Genomic DNA, 17,059 nt, shown 5'->3' on the forward strand with positions numbered 1-17,059 from the left:
TTACAGACAAATGCTAAATCACAGGAAGCAAGGAACTGCAAGGCTGTCCCAACACTCTTGATAGAGAAGCAGGGAATGAATCAAGCTTACTGAAATCCTAAAGGCATAAATATTGACAATGGAGCTGCAGTTCCTTCCAGCCATAGCTCCTTGTTAGCAGGATGAAGTTTTCCTTGTCCAGGGGACTGCTCACAATGATGGAACTGGGAAAATAAGTGAGACAAAAGCACTGGGCTGTGATCTTAGTAAAGAAAAATAGCAATGGAAATTCACTTCCTTTTCCTTCTTTGGAACTGATGTATGACCACAAAGCAAGAGAATGCTTGGAACTTTGTCTTCTGTTTCAAGAGGAATGAAGAAAACCAAATATTTTTGTAATAAAAATTTAATATAGTTCTTTTGGACTGCATAATCAAAGCAGCTTTATAAGCTATGTGCGCATGCATAGTAATCCTTCACTAATCCTACTAGCCTCAGGCATACAAGATGCTTATGAAATAACAAGGCAGTTCCTACTACAGAAGAAACTTCTGATTTTTTTTTTGTCTAGCTCATCATAAGGCCAAGCAAAAGACCCAAGTTCAATGGACCATCATGTGAAAAATATAAAGGAGCTCAAATGTAAAATATTCCAGTACCCAAGTATATTGATCAAATACAAGATGGCATGAATGGGGTGACATTGTGGTATGGTATTGAGAATGAAAGTCCAGTTCCCAATTCTTTTTCTGGAATAGAGTATCATTTTAATGTGTGAAATCCAGTGAGACAGCAAGAAAGCAAGAGTACTGTGGGGTTTAGAGCATAATTATGGCCACTGCTGGGCCCTGGTCATTACAATCATATTTCATAATAATTTCCACTACAACTCTTTTCCCCATCACTCATAACTTTCTAACGATTTTCTAACCAGAAACTTTCCTATCTTGAAAAATATATTTAGAACTTTTTTCTCTTAATATTCCTTCAGCTGAAATGTACAAGGGTCAAAAATTTGAAATTAGGTACAGCGGCAATACACACTGAAAAGCAAAACATGACTTTACGTAATTTGGCTTTGATTCACCATTCATGAGTGTATGAAATTCAGACTGTTTTTACTAAGCTGATTAAGACAGTCAGGGACATCTGCTGCTAGTTGATGTAGCAATGCTTCAGTCAGGGAAGATCCTTTTCTTTCTCCTTCAAGGACACATTAATTCAACCAAGTCTGCAGAAATGCACCATGGGTGTGCCCTGTTCTATTGTCAAACTAGCGCCTGATGTCGAACCTTTGGTGTCCAAGCCGGGGTGTAAGGAAACCCGCCAGAGGCCAACTCCTAGTTTATTTTATTGCAACTAATAGACTAAGACCCATCATAGTTTGGAATCAAGCCAAGGCCTGAAACTGAAATTGCTTCCTAGTAAGTGATTTGCTCCAGTCAATGAATCGAGAGAAGACTTCCATTCTCATCCTCCTAGACATACAGTCTTGGCAATGTTAATAAAATAGACCCTGACCAAGGAGAGGTGGCAGGATGCCAGGACAATGCATCAAAACTATCTTTCCTGGAGAGAATCATCCAACAGGTTGTCAACAGGAGTTGCACCTTCACCAGCCTGCCAGGCACTCTTCTGGAAGAGTCCTGCAATAACCGCAGCAAACGGCCAAATGAACTTGTGAGCTAGCAATACAAATCCACGTGCCAGCAATAATCAGATGACACACAATGCTGGCTATTTGCCATGAAGCACATGACTCCCCTGCCACAATGTCCCCTCACGGAGGCATAACGAGCTTGCAGGTGTAGAGACCAGCTGGTCTGACCTAAAGCAGGGCAGAGCTGGTGCTGACAGGCTATGAAAAGTACACCAAGACATGTCCATCACCACTGTGTCCCCCAGGTTGGAGGCAGAACCCTCTTTGGACAGTCCCAGGGCTGTACCTGAGGTGTGTGCTGGGAACACTCGTTAAGAGTGAGCTCTCCAACAGCAGCTCGAGCAGCAAAGCTCCCCCCTGGTCCTGGTGCCAAAGGAGCCTCATCCACTACTACATGATTGAGCCCAGATGCAAAGCTTAGCAGCCACAGTGGCACCTATGGCCAGGACAGCAGGGAGGTGAGGACAGGGAGCTTCCCATGAGTGCTGGAGGGGTTGGAGAGAAAACCCTGGCAGCTGCTCAGCTGCCTGCCAGGCTTGTTTCTCTCTTGCGCATACTCCACATGACTCACTTCTCTCCCCGCTAAAGAGTGCTGGTTACACGAACTCACACGTGTTCTTAATCCAGTTGTGAGATGGTGCCTGGCTGTGCTAGTGCTGAGCAGTCTCTTAAGAGATTACTGGTGGAGCCTGTTTGTGCCATGTGTGCTCACAGCTGGACAGCTTCACACAGGGACCCTGCAGCACTGCAAGGTGTGTGAGGGAGCTTGTCTCGCGTGGTGGCCAAAAGAGCTGTGAATCTGCAGGCTGGCAGTGTGTGCACAGGCAGAGGCGAATGAGCGCTTGACTCATTTATGCAGGACAGGAAGGTTTGGCAGAGCTTAAGCCAGCTCAGGAAGGACCATGCTTTGAGCACTTCTCCCCCTGCCCCATCTGTAGTGCTCCAGAATCTTATTGTTTTTCATTTTGAACAAAATCCTCTCAAGCTCCATTAGAAAATACTCAATTACAAAAATACCAGGGTTGTACAGTTAAACACTCAAGAAAAGCTATGAAGTCAAGGCTGTACACACAGCCCTTAACTCTGCCCCTTGCATGTCTGCATCTTTACAATGCAAGCTATTCCTCAGCTCACACAATAGTTTGTAGTCTTTTCAATCCTTTCTACAACCTTGTTCATATGACACCTTGTAGCACTCTCTACCATGCAATGTAGCCCAGACAAAGAGTCCATTAAAGTAATTTATGTGAAAATTTTGCAGTAAATCACAATTAGACAATATACAACTGGTGAAGTAAAAGAACAGACTAATAGTGAGGCTAGGCTACTACATTCAGGACTACCATGTTAACCACTTTAATGCCAACAACAGCAGCCCTTATGTTTCAGTGGTACCACTCTCTGAAAGTAAAGAAAAGGAAAAAAAAAGAAAAAGGTAAAAGAAACACCCACCCCACCACCCACACCCCCTTAATAACATTAAGTGCTTTGTTTCTGAAAACATACTAGTACTTTATATCAGTGCATGGAGGTGTTTTTTTTTTTTTTTTCCAGGTGTGACTGTGGCTTGCATTCTGGTGGCATGTAAGGCCCCTGTCATGGGTCAGGATTCCATTGCATTACACAGGTGCCAGCATGCAGAGAGGTTGCTGCCCAGGGCAGTGAGCCCTCATGCTGCAAGCCAAGTGGGATGCCAGCTGTGAAACATGGCTAAAGCAAAGGAAACTCATAGGAGCGGTAGCCACCAAGGCTGCAAGGCCCCACGAAGATGGTGTGAATTCAGAGCATGTATTTATAATGACTTTTAAAAGTCTTAAATGTTTTCTTAAGAATACATTGATTATACAGCTAAAGTGATACTTTGACTTGATTAGGCAGTGTAATCAATTTCCCATGACTGGAGTGGTTGCTCTGTGTCAACTGAGCTGGGGTAACCACATGCACAGCCTGAACCTCTGGCAAGACAAAGGTGTTTCTACTGAGCCCCCGGCAAAGATGGCTGCAGCACATTTCCCTGTGACCGTCTACACAGAGGGTTACCATGGATTAGTTAACAAGCATTATTTCAACACAATAATCCCCACTGAATCAATACTCCCTCACAAGCCATGGCTCTGAGATGCCTCAGCCCTCTGGCCAGCCCCTTCTCTAGAGAGAACGCCCCAGCCAGACCCTCTGCTCCAGCTGAGATTTGTCTAGCTTGGATCAGAGGGAAAAAATTAGTCTGAGGCCATAAAAAGTTACAAAGACACTGGACCTAGAGAGGAAAGTCCTCCCCAGTGAATGTCTCTGGAGTACGCCCTTTGGCACTGCTGATGGGCCAGGGCTGCTGGAGCTCCCCTGTTGTGCTGGCCCAGGTCAATGGGGAGTGGTGGGATACCACGTGTTAGCGGGATGAGGAGCGGTGAGATACCACGTGCTAGTGGGCATCATGCAAGAAGCAACAGCGCAAAAAAGAGCACCATGGCCCACACGGAGGATGTGCGCAGATGGAGAGGACCGGGTCTATGCATGGCCAGCCCCAGGCAGGTGGGAGCTGGGTGCTGCAGAGCACCCACAGCCAGGCACGTGGGGCCAGGGCTGGCCACACTTGCTCCCTGGGTGGGGAGGCCCCTCAGAGCCTCCCACAGCCCTGGCAGAGGGGGCACAGCCACAGCCCGTGCGGAAAAGCCGGGGTCACTGCCTGCACTGCCTATTTAAACTGGGATTTCCAAGGGGAAGTGGCTGGATCTGCAAATAGCCCCACAGATAAAGCCTATTTAAAAACTGGAGTGCTTATGCCAATACCGTGCTTTTGTTGCCAGTGGGACACTGCAGAGCTTGATGTGCTGGGTGCTCGGGACAGGCAGCCCAGCCCACACACCGTCCAGAAGGAGCAAGGTCCTGGACCTCTGCCAGACCCATGGGAGTTTGATTACACTTCGGGGCCAAAGCACGGCACTTTCGTCGTTGTCTCTGACGTAACCCAAATTCCTTAAAATGCGTGTCTCTGGAGCTCAGCTCACTTGGCTTTGGCCCACAGCAATCACATCTCTGCACTGCAGGTTTAGTGGATTCTTCTTTCTCAGCCAAGCAGAGACCCCGCTGTATCACTCCAAGGTACCTGGAGCAGCAGTGCGGACGGGGAAGCGCTCTGGCTGCAGCCATTTCAACACACACTGAGCCGTCCCTCCCCACGAGAGGCCCCAGCAAAGGACGGCTCTGCAGGGCCCTCATGCAAGCACGGGGAGGGCAGCTCTGGTAACTTCCAAATTCTGTGAATTGTACGCGAGACCACTGCTCTATGCTGCTTCACTCTTTCTCACAGGTCCACTTCTGCCATGCCACCTACAGTGAACCAGCTCAATTCTTATTTTGAAGGACTCCACACCATTTTCTTCTTCTAGCCACTTACCTGTTTGTCCTCACCTGAACTCTCAGCTTTCCAGAGCACCCAAAAAGCCCCTGGACCTTTGCAAGCACCTTCATAAGGGATGGAGAAATGCTGCCGCCTTCCCCAGCTGGCTCCCACAGCAGCACTACAGCTCTTCTACCAAGATCCAGTCTGACAGCCCCAAACTCACCACCCAGTGTCAGCTATGCTATCAGGTCTGGCCATGATCACAGGTGGGTGCTTGGGGCCAGCTCTCAACTGATGTAAATCAGAGCAACTCCATCCCCTTCAGTACTCCTGCATTTGGAGTGAGATTAAAAGTTGTAAAGTCAAGTATTAAAATATTAAAATGATTTTTTCATTTTCCTTCTGCTTCCTGGGGAGCAGTGGCATGTAGAAGAAAGTTTGCTGTGATTCCCATGAGGTGTGAGACAGTAACACTAGAGAAGATGAGATACAGCCCTGTGATTCCCTGGAATATCTGCTAAACCTCAGGACAGTTTGTGTATGTTTGAGCCCCTCCTCTACAAAGAAAAGATAAACAGAATGAAAGACAGCAATGAAGCAAGCAGCAGCTCTGAATAGTAACTGGTCTCAGAGTTAATCCAGAACCTGGTAAATAAAGCTGCAGACAGTTAATAAATTAGATGAATAAAGCCTAGAAATAATATTTTACAGTAGGATTAGTTCATCTAGAGGGTACCTGGTGAACTCATAGGAAGTATGGGGAGAGAGGTAAAGAAGACACTAAATTACCTTCAGCTCTTTAAATTATTTCTGCAGATCCTATTACAGGAGAGAAAGGAGAAATGGCTGCAGAACAAATCATATGAATTCCTGTATCCAGCGGTCTGACAGTCCCTTTAAAAAAAAAAAGAGAGAGAGAGAAAACGCATGTGTCTGGTGGAAGCAATAAAAGACGCATTTGTCCCCCATTCATCACCATGTCATCTTTGGATGCATGCAGATATTGCTTAGCAGGGCTGGGGGTAGGTGGGAATTAACACAGCCCCTGACTCTGGAGCATTTGCCCCGGTGCTCCCCTGCCAGCTCTTTTTAGGGGGCCCTCGTCAGCCCTGCCTCTCCCCCAGGCCTTGCGGGGTGGACAGGACAGTGCCTGGGGGGAACAGGCACAAACCAAGGCATGTTCTTGCATGGTCTCTGTGGTCCTGAATCCAGGCACCAAAACTACCCTGTTTGGGCACAAAAAACTGCAAGTCCCAAGCTACAGCATCCCCTAATTGTCTCATCTGAATGAGCAGCCGTCGCAGAGGGCAGCTCAGGTAGGCACAGTCTGGCACCAGAAGTGCCATATGTAAACTAACACAGGTAACAAAGAAGAGGAGGAAGTAAAGGTTTCACATAAGGTGCTCAGAACTAATTGCTTCAGCAAATGGAGGAGAGTTTGGCAACTGTCTTCCTGCTTCTCATCACCGACATTTTGACTGGCAGGTCTGAGCACCACTCTGCCTGTCCAGGCCCATGACGGAGCGGCTGGCAGTGCCTGCCTGCAGTGTGGATGGAGATAGCGTGCAATTAATTGCATGTAACTCTGGGCTGAGGGTGTTTGAAAACTGAATGTGTTCTCGGGAGTCAGTAGTTTTTACCTGGGCTTAGGCACAGAATGAGCACTCCTTGACCTGCAGCCAGCCTGATTCAACCGCACTGAGCACTGAGACTGGCCTATAATTACAGCCAGTGTGTTAGCCCCAAAGTATGAAAGATGACAATGCACATGACTAAAATGTTAGCTAATACACTACTACTCTGACACAGAAGCATGCGATAACTGCATTTTAATCCTGAAATATCAGACATGAAGACTCAGCCACTCTGGCTTCAAAGCTGCCTGCATCAGCTACCACTCCTCTGGCTGCCTGCCGGACACTGCTCTCCTGTGGAAAGCCGTGGCCGTGGGCTTGGGGGGTGCAAAGAGATTGCGACAACTTTCAGAAAAAGGAACAGCTCTGTTGCACCTTTTCTTCAAGTCCCTGCATTTCCAGTCAAGATCTGTGCAAATTCCCAGATGCTGCTAGCGCCTCATGGTAAATTTTTTTATGAGAGCAATTTACAGCACCTCGGAATTTTATTATTTCTCAATGTCATGTCCTGCTTCACGGGACATTGATGCTCCTGCATTGTTCCTACTGTGATCTCTTAGGTCCTCAGCAGTTTAACTGTATGTCCAGTGCAATAGACAAAGTGATCCACCTTCACCTGCATCTCTCACACACACTCACACAGTTGCCTTTGGAAAATAATTACAGCACGGAAGCCGATCCTGTTAGATTAAGACAAATTAAGAATCTAATATATAGGTTTGCTGTCAGGTTCTCAGGGTCAGGGGTCGATACAGTATATTGCTATGAGGCTATAGGTTACCCTTGCCCCAATATTTTATCATAATAAACCGAATGGGGACGAAACACCCAGCAGTAGCCCATAAATCTATTAGCAGTGAACTGTCAATGTCCCATATACCAGGGTAATTTGTTAATTCAGAGCTGGGTCTCTTTTTTCACTAGACCTTGTAAACTCCTTTCTGAAACATCAATAAACCATCTGCTTTGACTTGTTAATCAAACGACTTTATTCAGTCCAAAGCAATTTTTTCCTAATAAAAACAGAGTATTTATCTCCATGGCTATAAAAGAGGATTGTTTTCAACTGTTCACTTATAGTTAAGAAGCACATTTAGTTTGGATTGATTTCCAATGCTTCGGTCATATCTTGTCACTTCCCATTTCTTACACACAGCATCTCAGTTTAGCTCCTTAGCAGGGAAAGCACAACCTGACCCAGTGCTGGGAGTGGCACTGGGGGAGCAGCAGCCAGCAGCAAAAAAGGTCATGGAAATCAAATTTTAAAGAGCTAAACACATCACCTCTGGCTCAGGCTGCTCCCAGCTTTCTCCCAGTCTCTAAGCCTGCTTCCCTGCAGCTGCATCCCTCTGGTCTGTCTCTGGGCAGTGACGTTCCCACCTCCTCCCCAGCCGGCCCAGGATTTTACTTGGGACAGCCTCCCCAGGCCACCCCTGTTCCCTCGCTGCCAGTCTTGCCAATGCTCTCCCAGCAAAACTGGGGCACAAGCCCCTCCAGCCGCATCTGTCTGCAGCAGCTGACGGAGAGTGGTGCTGGACGAGGGCGGGATGCTGGGGGCTGTAGTGGGCTCTGCGAGCCCACTGCCCCGGCAGCAGCTCCAGGAGCGCTGGCTGCCCTGCTCGGCCAGAGGCAGCAGGCATGGTGGCACGCTGCCCTTCCTTCCCCCTCTCAAAAGCACGGGCGTGGGGGTAGGGGAAATCCATTAGGACACTATTACTGAAGCATGCAATTCCCTGGTGCAGCGCAGAGGGGGAGATGACGGGCAGAGGACCTGGGGGATGCATTAGAGAAGGAAAGCATGTTTTTAGTCTGGCCGGTTGTTTTCTTTTCTCCAGCGGTATGTCACATCTGCGGCAGGAGTTGATGAGTTCAAGCAGCCCTCTGGCACCCCACAGCACAGCCCACGCAGCAAGACAGGGGCCAACGCCAGCCCAGCCCCGAGCCCTTCCCCTGCCGCAGGACAGTGCTGCTTCCCAAGCCCTCCCGGACACCAGCACAGCACGGGCCGGCCTCTGCTGTGCCCACAGGACTCAGGGAGCCATTTGCAGCAACGCCTCGGGTCCGCCTCGGCTCAGGTGGAAGGTGTTTCACAGGCCGGTGGCCTCAACATGCAGGCTGTAGCCAGGATCCTCCCAGGGCATCCCTGGGCTCGCGCCTGGGGTGTGGGACAGGCAGGAAGGGCAGCCTAGTGCCCCGTCATGCCCCGTCGTGCCCCTGTGGCATCATGAGCTGTGGACAGCGGGGGGCTGTGCCGGGGACACGGGTGTTTCTGGCAACACCCAACACTCAGGCACATGGCGGGGGGTTGTCCCCAGACCGCCAAAGCGCGTCAGGCCGGTACATGCGCCCACCCGTGCAGAGACACCGTGTCCGTAGGGAGCCGCATGCAGCCCTCGCGGCACTGCCGCCGTGAACCCAGCTCTTCTCAGCGGCGGCTTCGAGGAACCAGCGGGAAACCTGTTCCCCGACCTGGTCTGATCCTAACCAGATCCTGCCCTTGTCAAGTACCTTCCGCTGCAGACTGAGGAATCCCAGATCTTCTGCATGAAGCCTCCCTAACAAATGCCTTTTCCCAAACACAAAAGGCAGTTTCTGCGTGCGCGAGACCGGAGCGGTAGTTCCCCAGCTGGGTGCAAACCCTCCCGCCCGCCGGTCGCAGCCTCACCTCCTCCCACCGGTGTGCTGCGCCGCGCCGGGCAGCGCAGCGCCCGGCACCCCCAGCTCGGCGGCCTGCACGCGCTGCACCGCGCGGCGAGGACGCCTGTGGGACCCTCTTGTCTGGCGTTCCCCAGGTGTCCTCGCCCACTGCTGGTGCTGCACCGACGCTCGGCCAAGGGAGCTGCGGTGGGCCAGCTGCGGCTCTGACCTGCTAAGGGACATGCGGCCAGCGTCACCTGCGTGCCACTCGCCACACAGTGCCGCAGCCTGAGGGGCGTCCCCGTGGTGCCAGGGCCACCGTGGTCTGATGGAGGCTCAGGCGCCGGCACGGCCATCCCGCAGCCTGGGTGAGCCTGGGGACCACGGAGGCCACAGTCCCCGCAGCGCCAGGGGGAGTGTGCCCAGGGCCACCGGCCAGCACCGGCACCCGCCAGCGGCGCAGGAGGGGCAGTGGGGCGAGGGACGCAGCCCTGCCGCTCTTCGTTCCCCATCGCCACGTGGCACTAGAGGAAGGGGACAGCGCGGCCTCGGCCCCACGCCGAGTTACCGCACGCCTTCGAGGGTGGCGGCTGCTGAAGGGTCTCTGCGGAGCATCCCCCAGCGCCGGCGGCCGCCCCGCAGCTGCGCCCTGCCTGCCGCCCCGCAGGATGAGGCTCACCCATGTCCCACTGGCGGCAGGACCCAGGGTGGGGTGGCTGGACCCCCCACCCCGGCGGGGCCGGCCGCGTGTGCTGGGCGAGCTGGGGTCCCCGCATCCGCGCTGCGCTCTCCCTGGGATGTGCAAATCAGGAGCCCCCCAGCCCCGTCCAGAGCACCCCGTGGGGGGGAAGGGGCAGAGAAACAAAGTCATTTATATAATGTGTCTCCCTGCTGAGCCCCTAATGGCTGGCGCTTTTGTTCTGCAGTGGCTGGCTGGCTGTGATGGGCAGGAAGCCGCAGTCTCCCTTTGTTCCACGGCCTTATTCAGCAATTTAGATCCATCATAAAAATCAAATATGCATGTTGCAATCGCCTTGCGTACAACAGCTTCAATTTTCGCCTTTCTTTAATTTGAACTCCGCAGGAGAAAAAAGGCAGGTCCAGGGAGCAAGGGGCAGCAGGAGAAGCGCTTTGTGTTTTTGTTCAGCGGGCTGTGAAAATAGGGAGTAATGAAAATACAGAATTTTTATCTTTGCCTCATTATTTCAAAAAAAAAAAAAAAAAAGGGACAGAAATCTTTAATAAAGCCTCCCTAGTAGAAGGATAGCCTGTGCGGGGAGCAGCCTTCACGTCCCCCCATCCTGGGGATGACAGGCTCAGCGGGGCTGGGGGGACGAGGGACGGCCCTGAGGGCTGCGGCACTGTGGCAGGGGCTGGTGACAAAGCTGGCAGCTGCCTGCTGCCACGACGCACGCGGCTGATTTGACGCACCACGGTGCTCTGCTCGCAGACACGTTTTATCCTTCCAGAATGTCAAGGTGCTCTTCTGTTGCAGAAAGCAAACATATATCCTGAAATATTTTGCCAGCACCTCCCTGCACCGCTTCCGCAGGGGCCGATGAGTGCGGCTCCATCGCGCTGGCAGGGGTGGTGGTGCACTGAGCTGCTCTCCCAACCCGTCCTGCGGAGGTGCAGAGGCATCGCTGCAGCAGATGTGCCGGGGCTGCTTTGCCTCTGCTCACCCCACACCCTCCCCATGGCCCCACAGGGCACTGAGTGTACGGAGACAGATCCTGGGCTTCGGAGCGCACTGGCGGGCAGAATGTGGGCATGGAACATTTTCACCTTGCGTCCCCCCTTCTGTGAGGAGGGGACACGCTTTCTCAGGAGCAGAGCACTGAGATCTGCTTTAACTTGCATGGTCCGGGTGGGAAGGCTGCTGATGGGATCCAGGGGAACCTGCTGGGTTTGTGCCAGGGACCTTTCTGCGCCATCGCAGCTGTGGGAAAACTCGCGGCACAACATGGGGCCAGACTGCTGTGGGACACTGTTCACCGTGCCACTGGAAATCAGGAGGAGCCCAAAGAAGCAGAGTGAGCCGGGGAGGCAGCCAGCACAGTGGAGGGATGTGTGGGTCCCCAGCAAGGCTGGGCTGTGATATTTGTGCCATCCAGCCTCATGCACAGCCGTGGTCCCGCACTTGCAGGGTCAGCGTGCCCCCGTCCAGCACGGCAGGTCCCGAACCAGCTGCGATGGAGCTGTGCCCCTGGGAGCACCGCAGCAGGACACGGGCAGGCAGGGCTCACCAGCGCAGCGAGAGGGGATGCTGCACCCAGCCGCGACCCACCCCGCTGCACTCGGGGCTGGAGCTGCCGTGCACGGTGCTGTTAAGGGTGGTGGGTCCACGGTGCACCTCCCGGCTGCTCGGCCAGGAGCCCTGTTTGCTGTGACAGGGTCCCAGGCGTGGCTGGGGCCGGACCACAAGTCCCTGCAGCGTCAGCGAGCCCCACTGCTGCCCTGGCCCCGAGTGCGGCATCCACACACGCGGCCCCCTGCCCTGGCACAGCCCTGTGCCCCAGCATGGCGAAGCTGCCTTGGCATGCAGGACCTTTGTGGCATTCCCTCCAGAAGCTGCCGGCATGCCCAGAGCCGAATCCCAGCCCCATGTAGCCCTGCAAGCATGAGGCGAGGCCCCTAATGCATGGTCTCGCTCCTGTGTGGGGCACCACGGCCCCCCCCGCCAATGCCTGCATCCCCTGATGCTACATGGCCTGTGTGCCCATTGCTGTGAGGTTTGTGACCGCCCTGGGGGCCAGGGGTGCCCCAGGGGAAGGGATCCGTCCCCTGGGCTGTCCCTCACCACGGGCACACAGGGGAATCCCTTCCAGCTGCTGCTCACCGGGGCACAGCAGGGCCGAGGGACACGCGGTCAGGCTGGTCATATCCCGAGTCCTTCTCCCCCACCATGTGCACTGATCAAAGGCACTGCATGGAGCAGGAGGGATACAGCTTCACATAATGGAAAGTGAATTTCTGCTTAAAAAAGAAAAGGCGCTGCTTTGCCAAAACACTCAGCATTCTGCGCACACATTAACCTGATTACGGGAGGAAGGGGGGCTTTTCCTTGTCTCTGCCCTGCTAATAATTTTCTGTCAATTTTGATTTGGCTTTAACCTCCCTCCAACCCCTGGTGTGCCTGGCTCGCCAGTGCGGCGGCATCAAGGGGTGCCAGAGAGCTGCCCCGTGCCTTGGCCATGGCAGGGTTTACCCCCTACTGACCTGCTTCCAGCTGAGACCCACCACCTCTGGAGACAGGAGCGCGTTGGAGGATGCTCCTGAAAACCCGTGGGAAAGGGGGGAACAACTGGGCACACCTTCTCCAGGAAGCCCACCTGCCCCACGTGTGCAGGACCCTGCAAAATAGGACACAGAGACCAAACTAGCAAAAGTTCAGAAAACACCGGTGATCCCCAAAGCCACGACTCAAACCCACGCAAGCTCCAGCCCCTCCTTCAGTCCCTGGTCGGCTCCCTGCCATGGCAGCGGGCTGGCTGGGGAGCAGCAAGGCCCCGGTGACCCACAGGCCCACGTCGCGTGGCGGGCAGCCAGGGGTCCGCAGCCTGGCCCTGCATGTGGGGAGGACAGGCCCCCGGCCGCAGGGCACACGGCTGCTGGCTGCAGCTAGAGCCTGGCCAGCCCTGCAAGAGCTGCTTCTTGCATTGCGTGTGCCCAGGCACGCCAGGGTGGTGGCACAGGGCTGGGGCCAGCCCCCACCGGTGCCAGCCCAGCAGCAGCTGGAGGGGACGGGCTGCTCTGCCTGGACACAGGCAGGAGGAAACCCCGTGGACCAGGGATGGTGACACCCAGCAGTGCAGCATCGCTGGGGTTGGCACCGGTGGCTCTGTGCATGTGCACGTGTGTGCGTATCTGCACGTGTGTGCCCAGCCCAGCCGGCAGTGGTTTGGCAGAGAATCCCCTCCCCCATGCTGAGAAAAGGCCCTTTTTTGCTGTGACAATTCAATATAATTGAAAGTTTGCTTAGGAAAGAGAGTCTTTTTAACTGAACATGCTCACAGCTGAATCGATATGAATTATACGGCACAGAAGATGCCTAGGGTATTAAAACATTAATTAAGTAACATCATGCTACCATCTAACCAACAGCACAATACCATTTATAGGTACTGCTATCTTTTCTCTGGGGCGCAGTGTGAAGTCTCTCTTCCATCACCGCAGAGGCCGCGGGAGACTCGGAGCACCGCCGGCTGCAGCTCCTCCGCAGCTCGGGCTGGTGCCTTCCCTTGGGGCGGCCGCGGCTGCTGCGGCTGGGCGGGACGGCGGGCATGGACCGGTGCCCCCCAGCCCAGCGGTCCCACTCCTGGCCCCGGCAGGCACATGGAAGGACCCCCGTGGGTGCGGGGCTTTGTCTGTCTTTTCTGCGGTGCCACCGAGCCACTGCCACCTGCGCCCTGCCGGTGGGTAGGGGGGACCAGCCGCCAGAGCCAGCCCTGTGTAGCCCTGCCAAGGAGCCGCGTCCTCGACCCGCGGATGGTGCCAGCACCTCTGCGCTGAGCTGCCGCCTGCGGAGCCGAGCGGAGGCAGTGCCCACGCCGCTGTAGTTGGATTAGCTCACCACATCAGCCCGGGGAACTAATGCACCGATTCTGCAATATACCAAAATAGAAAGTCATTGGAGTGAAATCAGTGTCTTCACCACATCCCCTCTGGCAGAGCGTTAATTAAAATGACTCTCTAGTGCTTTAGATCATCAGGTGTACATTGTTAACGAGCTTGGAGGAGAGAATGGGCTCCACATTTGTAGTTTAAGCGCTGATGGAGTTAACCCTTCACCACTGCTGGCACAGCCTGAGCCTGGTGGCAGTTTCTCAGAGCATCCATCTGCATTAGAGAAGTCGGCTCTCTTAGCAGACTTCAGATGTCATTTAGCAAAGATGTTAACGTGGGACCCTGCTCGGTTCAGCAGAGGCCTGGCTGGAAAAGTGACGTGGCTGCAGCCGCTGGTCTCAGGAGAGGGGGCCTGTGCCCAGCCCGAGCTCCCCGTGGGCTTCTGTGACCACAGCGGGGGCTGCAGGGCCGGCTGCCTCACGGACTGAACTTGCCCTGTGCTGCAGCAGGTCTCCTGCAGCAAACCTGGACATGGCAGGGAGGCGTCCCACAGCGCAGAGCAAAACTGGTCTCACTGGAAGCTGGCAGCTGGCAAGGTTTCGGGGTTCCTTTTGGCCTTGTTTTAGTCCCAGTGATCTGCCGCTTCATGCCCCGGACACCTTTACGAATGCAGCTCTTCTGTCACTTGGTGGCATTGAAAATGTGTCCTTGATGCCTCACCTGGATGCCGGGGAGCTGGCAGCACTGGCCATGGCATTGAGGTGGCAGCGAGGGAGGGAAGCCGGTACCCACGGCTGCTGGCACAGGAACGGACCGTCTGTAGCTCTGACCTGTGTGTGCACACTGGGCTGCCTGGTGGCATCGCCGTGCCTGTCCCCCGCCCTGGCACCCCCCTGGAGCCAACGGTGCTGCCTGGAGGCAGCGCTGCACCCAAGGGGACGCGGGGCCAGGGCGAAGGGCTCAGCCACTGGCTGGGCAGCCCAGGAGCAGGGTGGCTCAGCGCCGGCACGGAGCAGCCCACAGCTGCCGCGGCGTCCGGCAGGGCTGTGCGCCAGGAACGGGTGCAGGAGGGAGAGCATCTCCGAAGGCATCCTCCGTCCGTGGCCTCCGAGTGCCGCAGGGACCTGCCTGTCAGGCGGGATGTGGTTTGCACCGGTGTCCGGCTCCTGCACCCAGTGCCCATGCTGGCCCCGTGCCCGGGCTGCTGGCAGGGCTCGTGTGCCAGTCTCACCTCCACTGTATGCCCAGGTGGGATCCCCTGTGGAAAAGCTGGTTGGGAACAATGGGGAGACCAGCAGCGTTTCCTCCTCTGGTGTCAGCACACGCCGGGCGTCCCGTGGCATCGCATGCTGGGCTGTGACACGGGGACCGCCTGGGCCACCCCCCCCGGGGGCAGCTGGCCGAAGCCCCTGCTCCTGCTGCATCAACGACAGCAACACACAGGCTGCACCCAAGGGCAGTGGCACCTCCAGCGGGGAACTCTGCTCCAAACCCATTGGCAAGGTTACTGTCTGTAGTGGACACCTGATCACTGCTCTGTTTTTATAAATAGGTATTTTTTGGCCTGTAAGAGTGTACTTGTAAGAGCTAAATCTTTTCCTTATCTTTTAGGTGATGGCAGTGAAAGGTTATTAAAAAATCACTCCCGGTCTCCTCTTACCAGAATCACAGCATGGAAAACCCTTTTTATTTCTGTCAGAGGTTTGCACAATTTCCGCTGATGCACTGCTCTGAGCAGAGAGGCTCTTGCAGAGGTTTTTAGTTTGCAGCTTGTGCAGCTACTAGAGGCCATTTACACCTTTCTGAGCATTAGAAAGGTGCTTTCTCAAGCGTAGCTGTTTTAAACTGGAATTCAACCCAGGAATAAACAGCAACGTTACATAATAAACTTACAAAACTGCAGGTCTGTGAACAACAGTGAAGTCATTAACGCGGCACAGTGCAAACACCGGTGGAAGGGTTGCGCTGGTGACCCCATTACTGCTGCAGTCCCGTCTGCTTGTGGAAAACACAGAATGGATTTTTTTTTCCCCTTTAAAAAAAACCCAAACAGCTAAGAGGCAATCCAGATCCCCACCTGTTTAGGCTCACACCAGAAGAGCAACACCTGAGCCTGGGACAGGACCAGACAGCCCAGCCCGTGGAGAGTTTTGGGGTACTGAGTTGCAGAATGTGTTCGGGTGCAATCATCCTCACCATTTCAGTTGCCAAAGCGCAGGATCTTGTCTTTCAGGGCTCCACACTGGGGCCAGGGCCTGGCTGGCTTGGTCTGGTTACGCCATAGCACCAGAAGTCATCAGGGGTTTGGCAATTTTCACCTGCTTTATTTCATAATTCATGTATTTTTGGAGCCGGAATCAGTACGAGTGTTGGTTTTCCTTTTTTCTCATGAAGGTGCATCAGCAACCTGATTATTAAACTTACTGGCTCGCAAGTGAATGTCCTGACCCAATTAATTGAAGAACGCTCCCGCTCCCACTCCCTGGCTAGCGGCAAGATTTTTTCCCCACGACCTCTGCTCCAACCGGACGACACTGCAGAGCTCAGGCGTCCGCTCCCCAGGGGGGGAGAGGAAGCCCCACGCTGTCAGGGAGGTGGCAGAGCGGCCAAGGACACCCGTACGTACCAAACAGACTGCTCATCCCACCTGCAATGTTGGGTTGGTTCTTTTTTTTTTTTTTAAATTATTTATTGCTGCAGTTATAAATTAGAGATGAACAGTAGCCCCCAAGGCTCTCTTTTGGATGTGGTCCGTATTAATGAATTTCAAGCATTTTCTGCTGCAAGTGGCAATTTTTGGTAAGAGAATTGTGTATTTAACACTCAGCAGTTCATCAAGTTATCCTCCCCGCTCAAGAGGCACTGCAAGCAAAGGGAAGAGCAGTGAGTCAGCCACTTACCTTTCTTACCTTCATCTCCTTTAGGTTTGATCAGTAGAAGAAAACAGATGGCGATTTTAGTTCACTTACTTCTAGTTTACAGGTTTCAAGATGACCTCAACCCATAAAGGCATCATGCTTTCCCTTCAACCATTAATTACAGCAGTGTGCCCAGAATTCTTATACAATCATTTAGTAAAATTAAATGCACTTATAATGTCTTTTTCATACACAATGCAACCCGAAGCCATAACATGAATCTCGCTACTTGGCTCATTACTTCCACTTTAATGTTAATTCGCAGCATCAGCCCGGGCGCGCTCACACCGACGGGCACCCAGGCGCCCGCCTGCGGGGAGGGACG

The 17,059-nt window shown here is 53.7% G+C and overlaps 1 protein-coding gene across 1 annotated transcript in view; it reads right to left on the bottom strand.

Annotated features, from left to right (window-relative positions):
- The window catches only part of ZFHX3 (zinc finger homeobox 3), a 279,307-nt gene that overhangs the window by 145,218 nt on the left and 117,030 nt on the right, over nucleotides 1-17,059 (bottom strand). The window contains exon 11 of the mRNA XM_010579685.1: nucleotides 16,976-17,044. Within this exon, the coding sequence (XP_010577987.1) occupies nucleotides 16,976-17,044 (69 nt within the window). The remainder of the gene's footprint in view (nucleotides 1-16,975; nucleotides 17,045-17,059) is intronic.

This window comes from Haliaeetus leucocephalus, unplaced genomic scaffold, assembly GCF_000737465.1.
Source record: "Haliaeetus leucocephalus isolate CR32 unplaced genomic scaffold, Haliaeetus_leucocephalus-4.0 Scaffold668, whole genome shotgun sequence".
NCBI lineage: Eukaryota > Metazoa > Chordata > Aves > Accipitriformes > Accipitridae > Haliaeetus > Haliaeetus leucocephalus.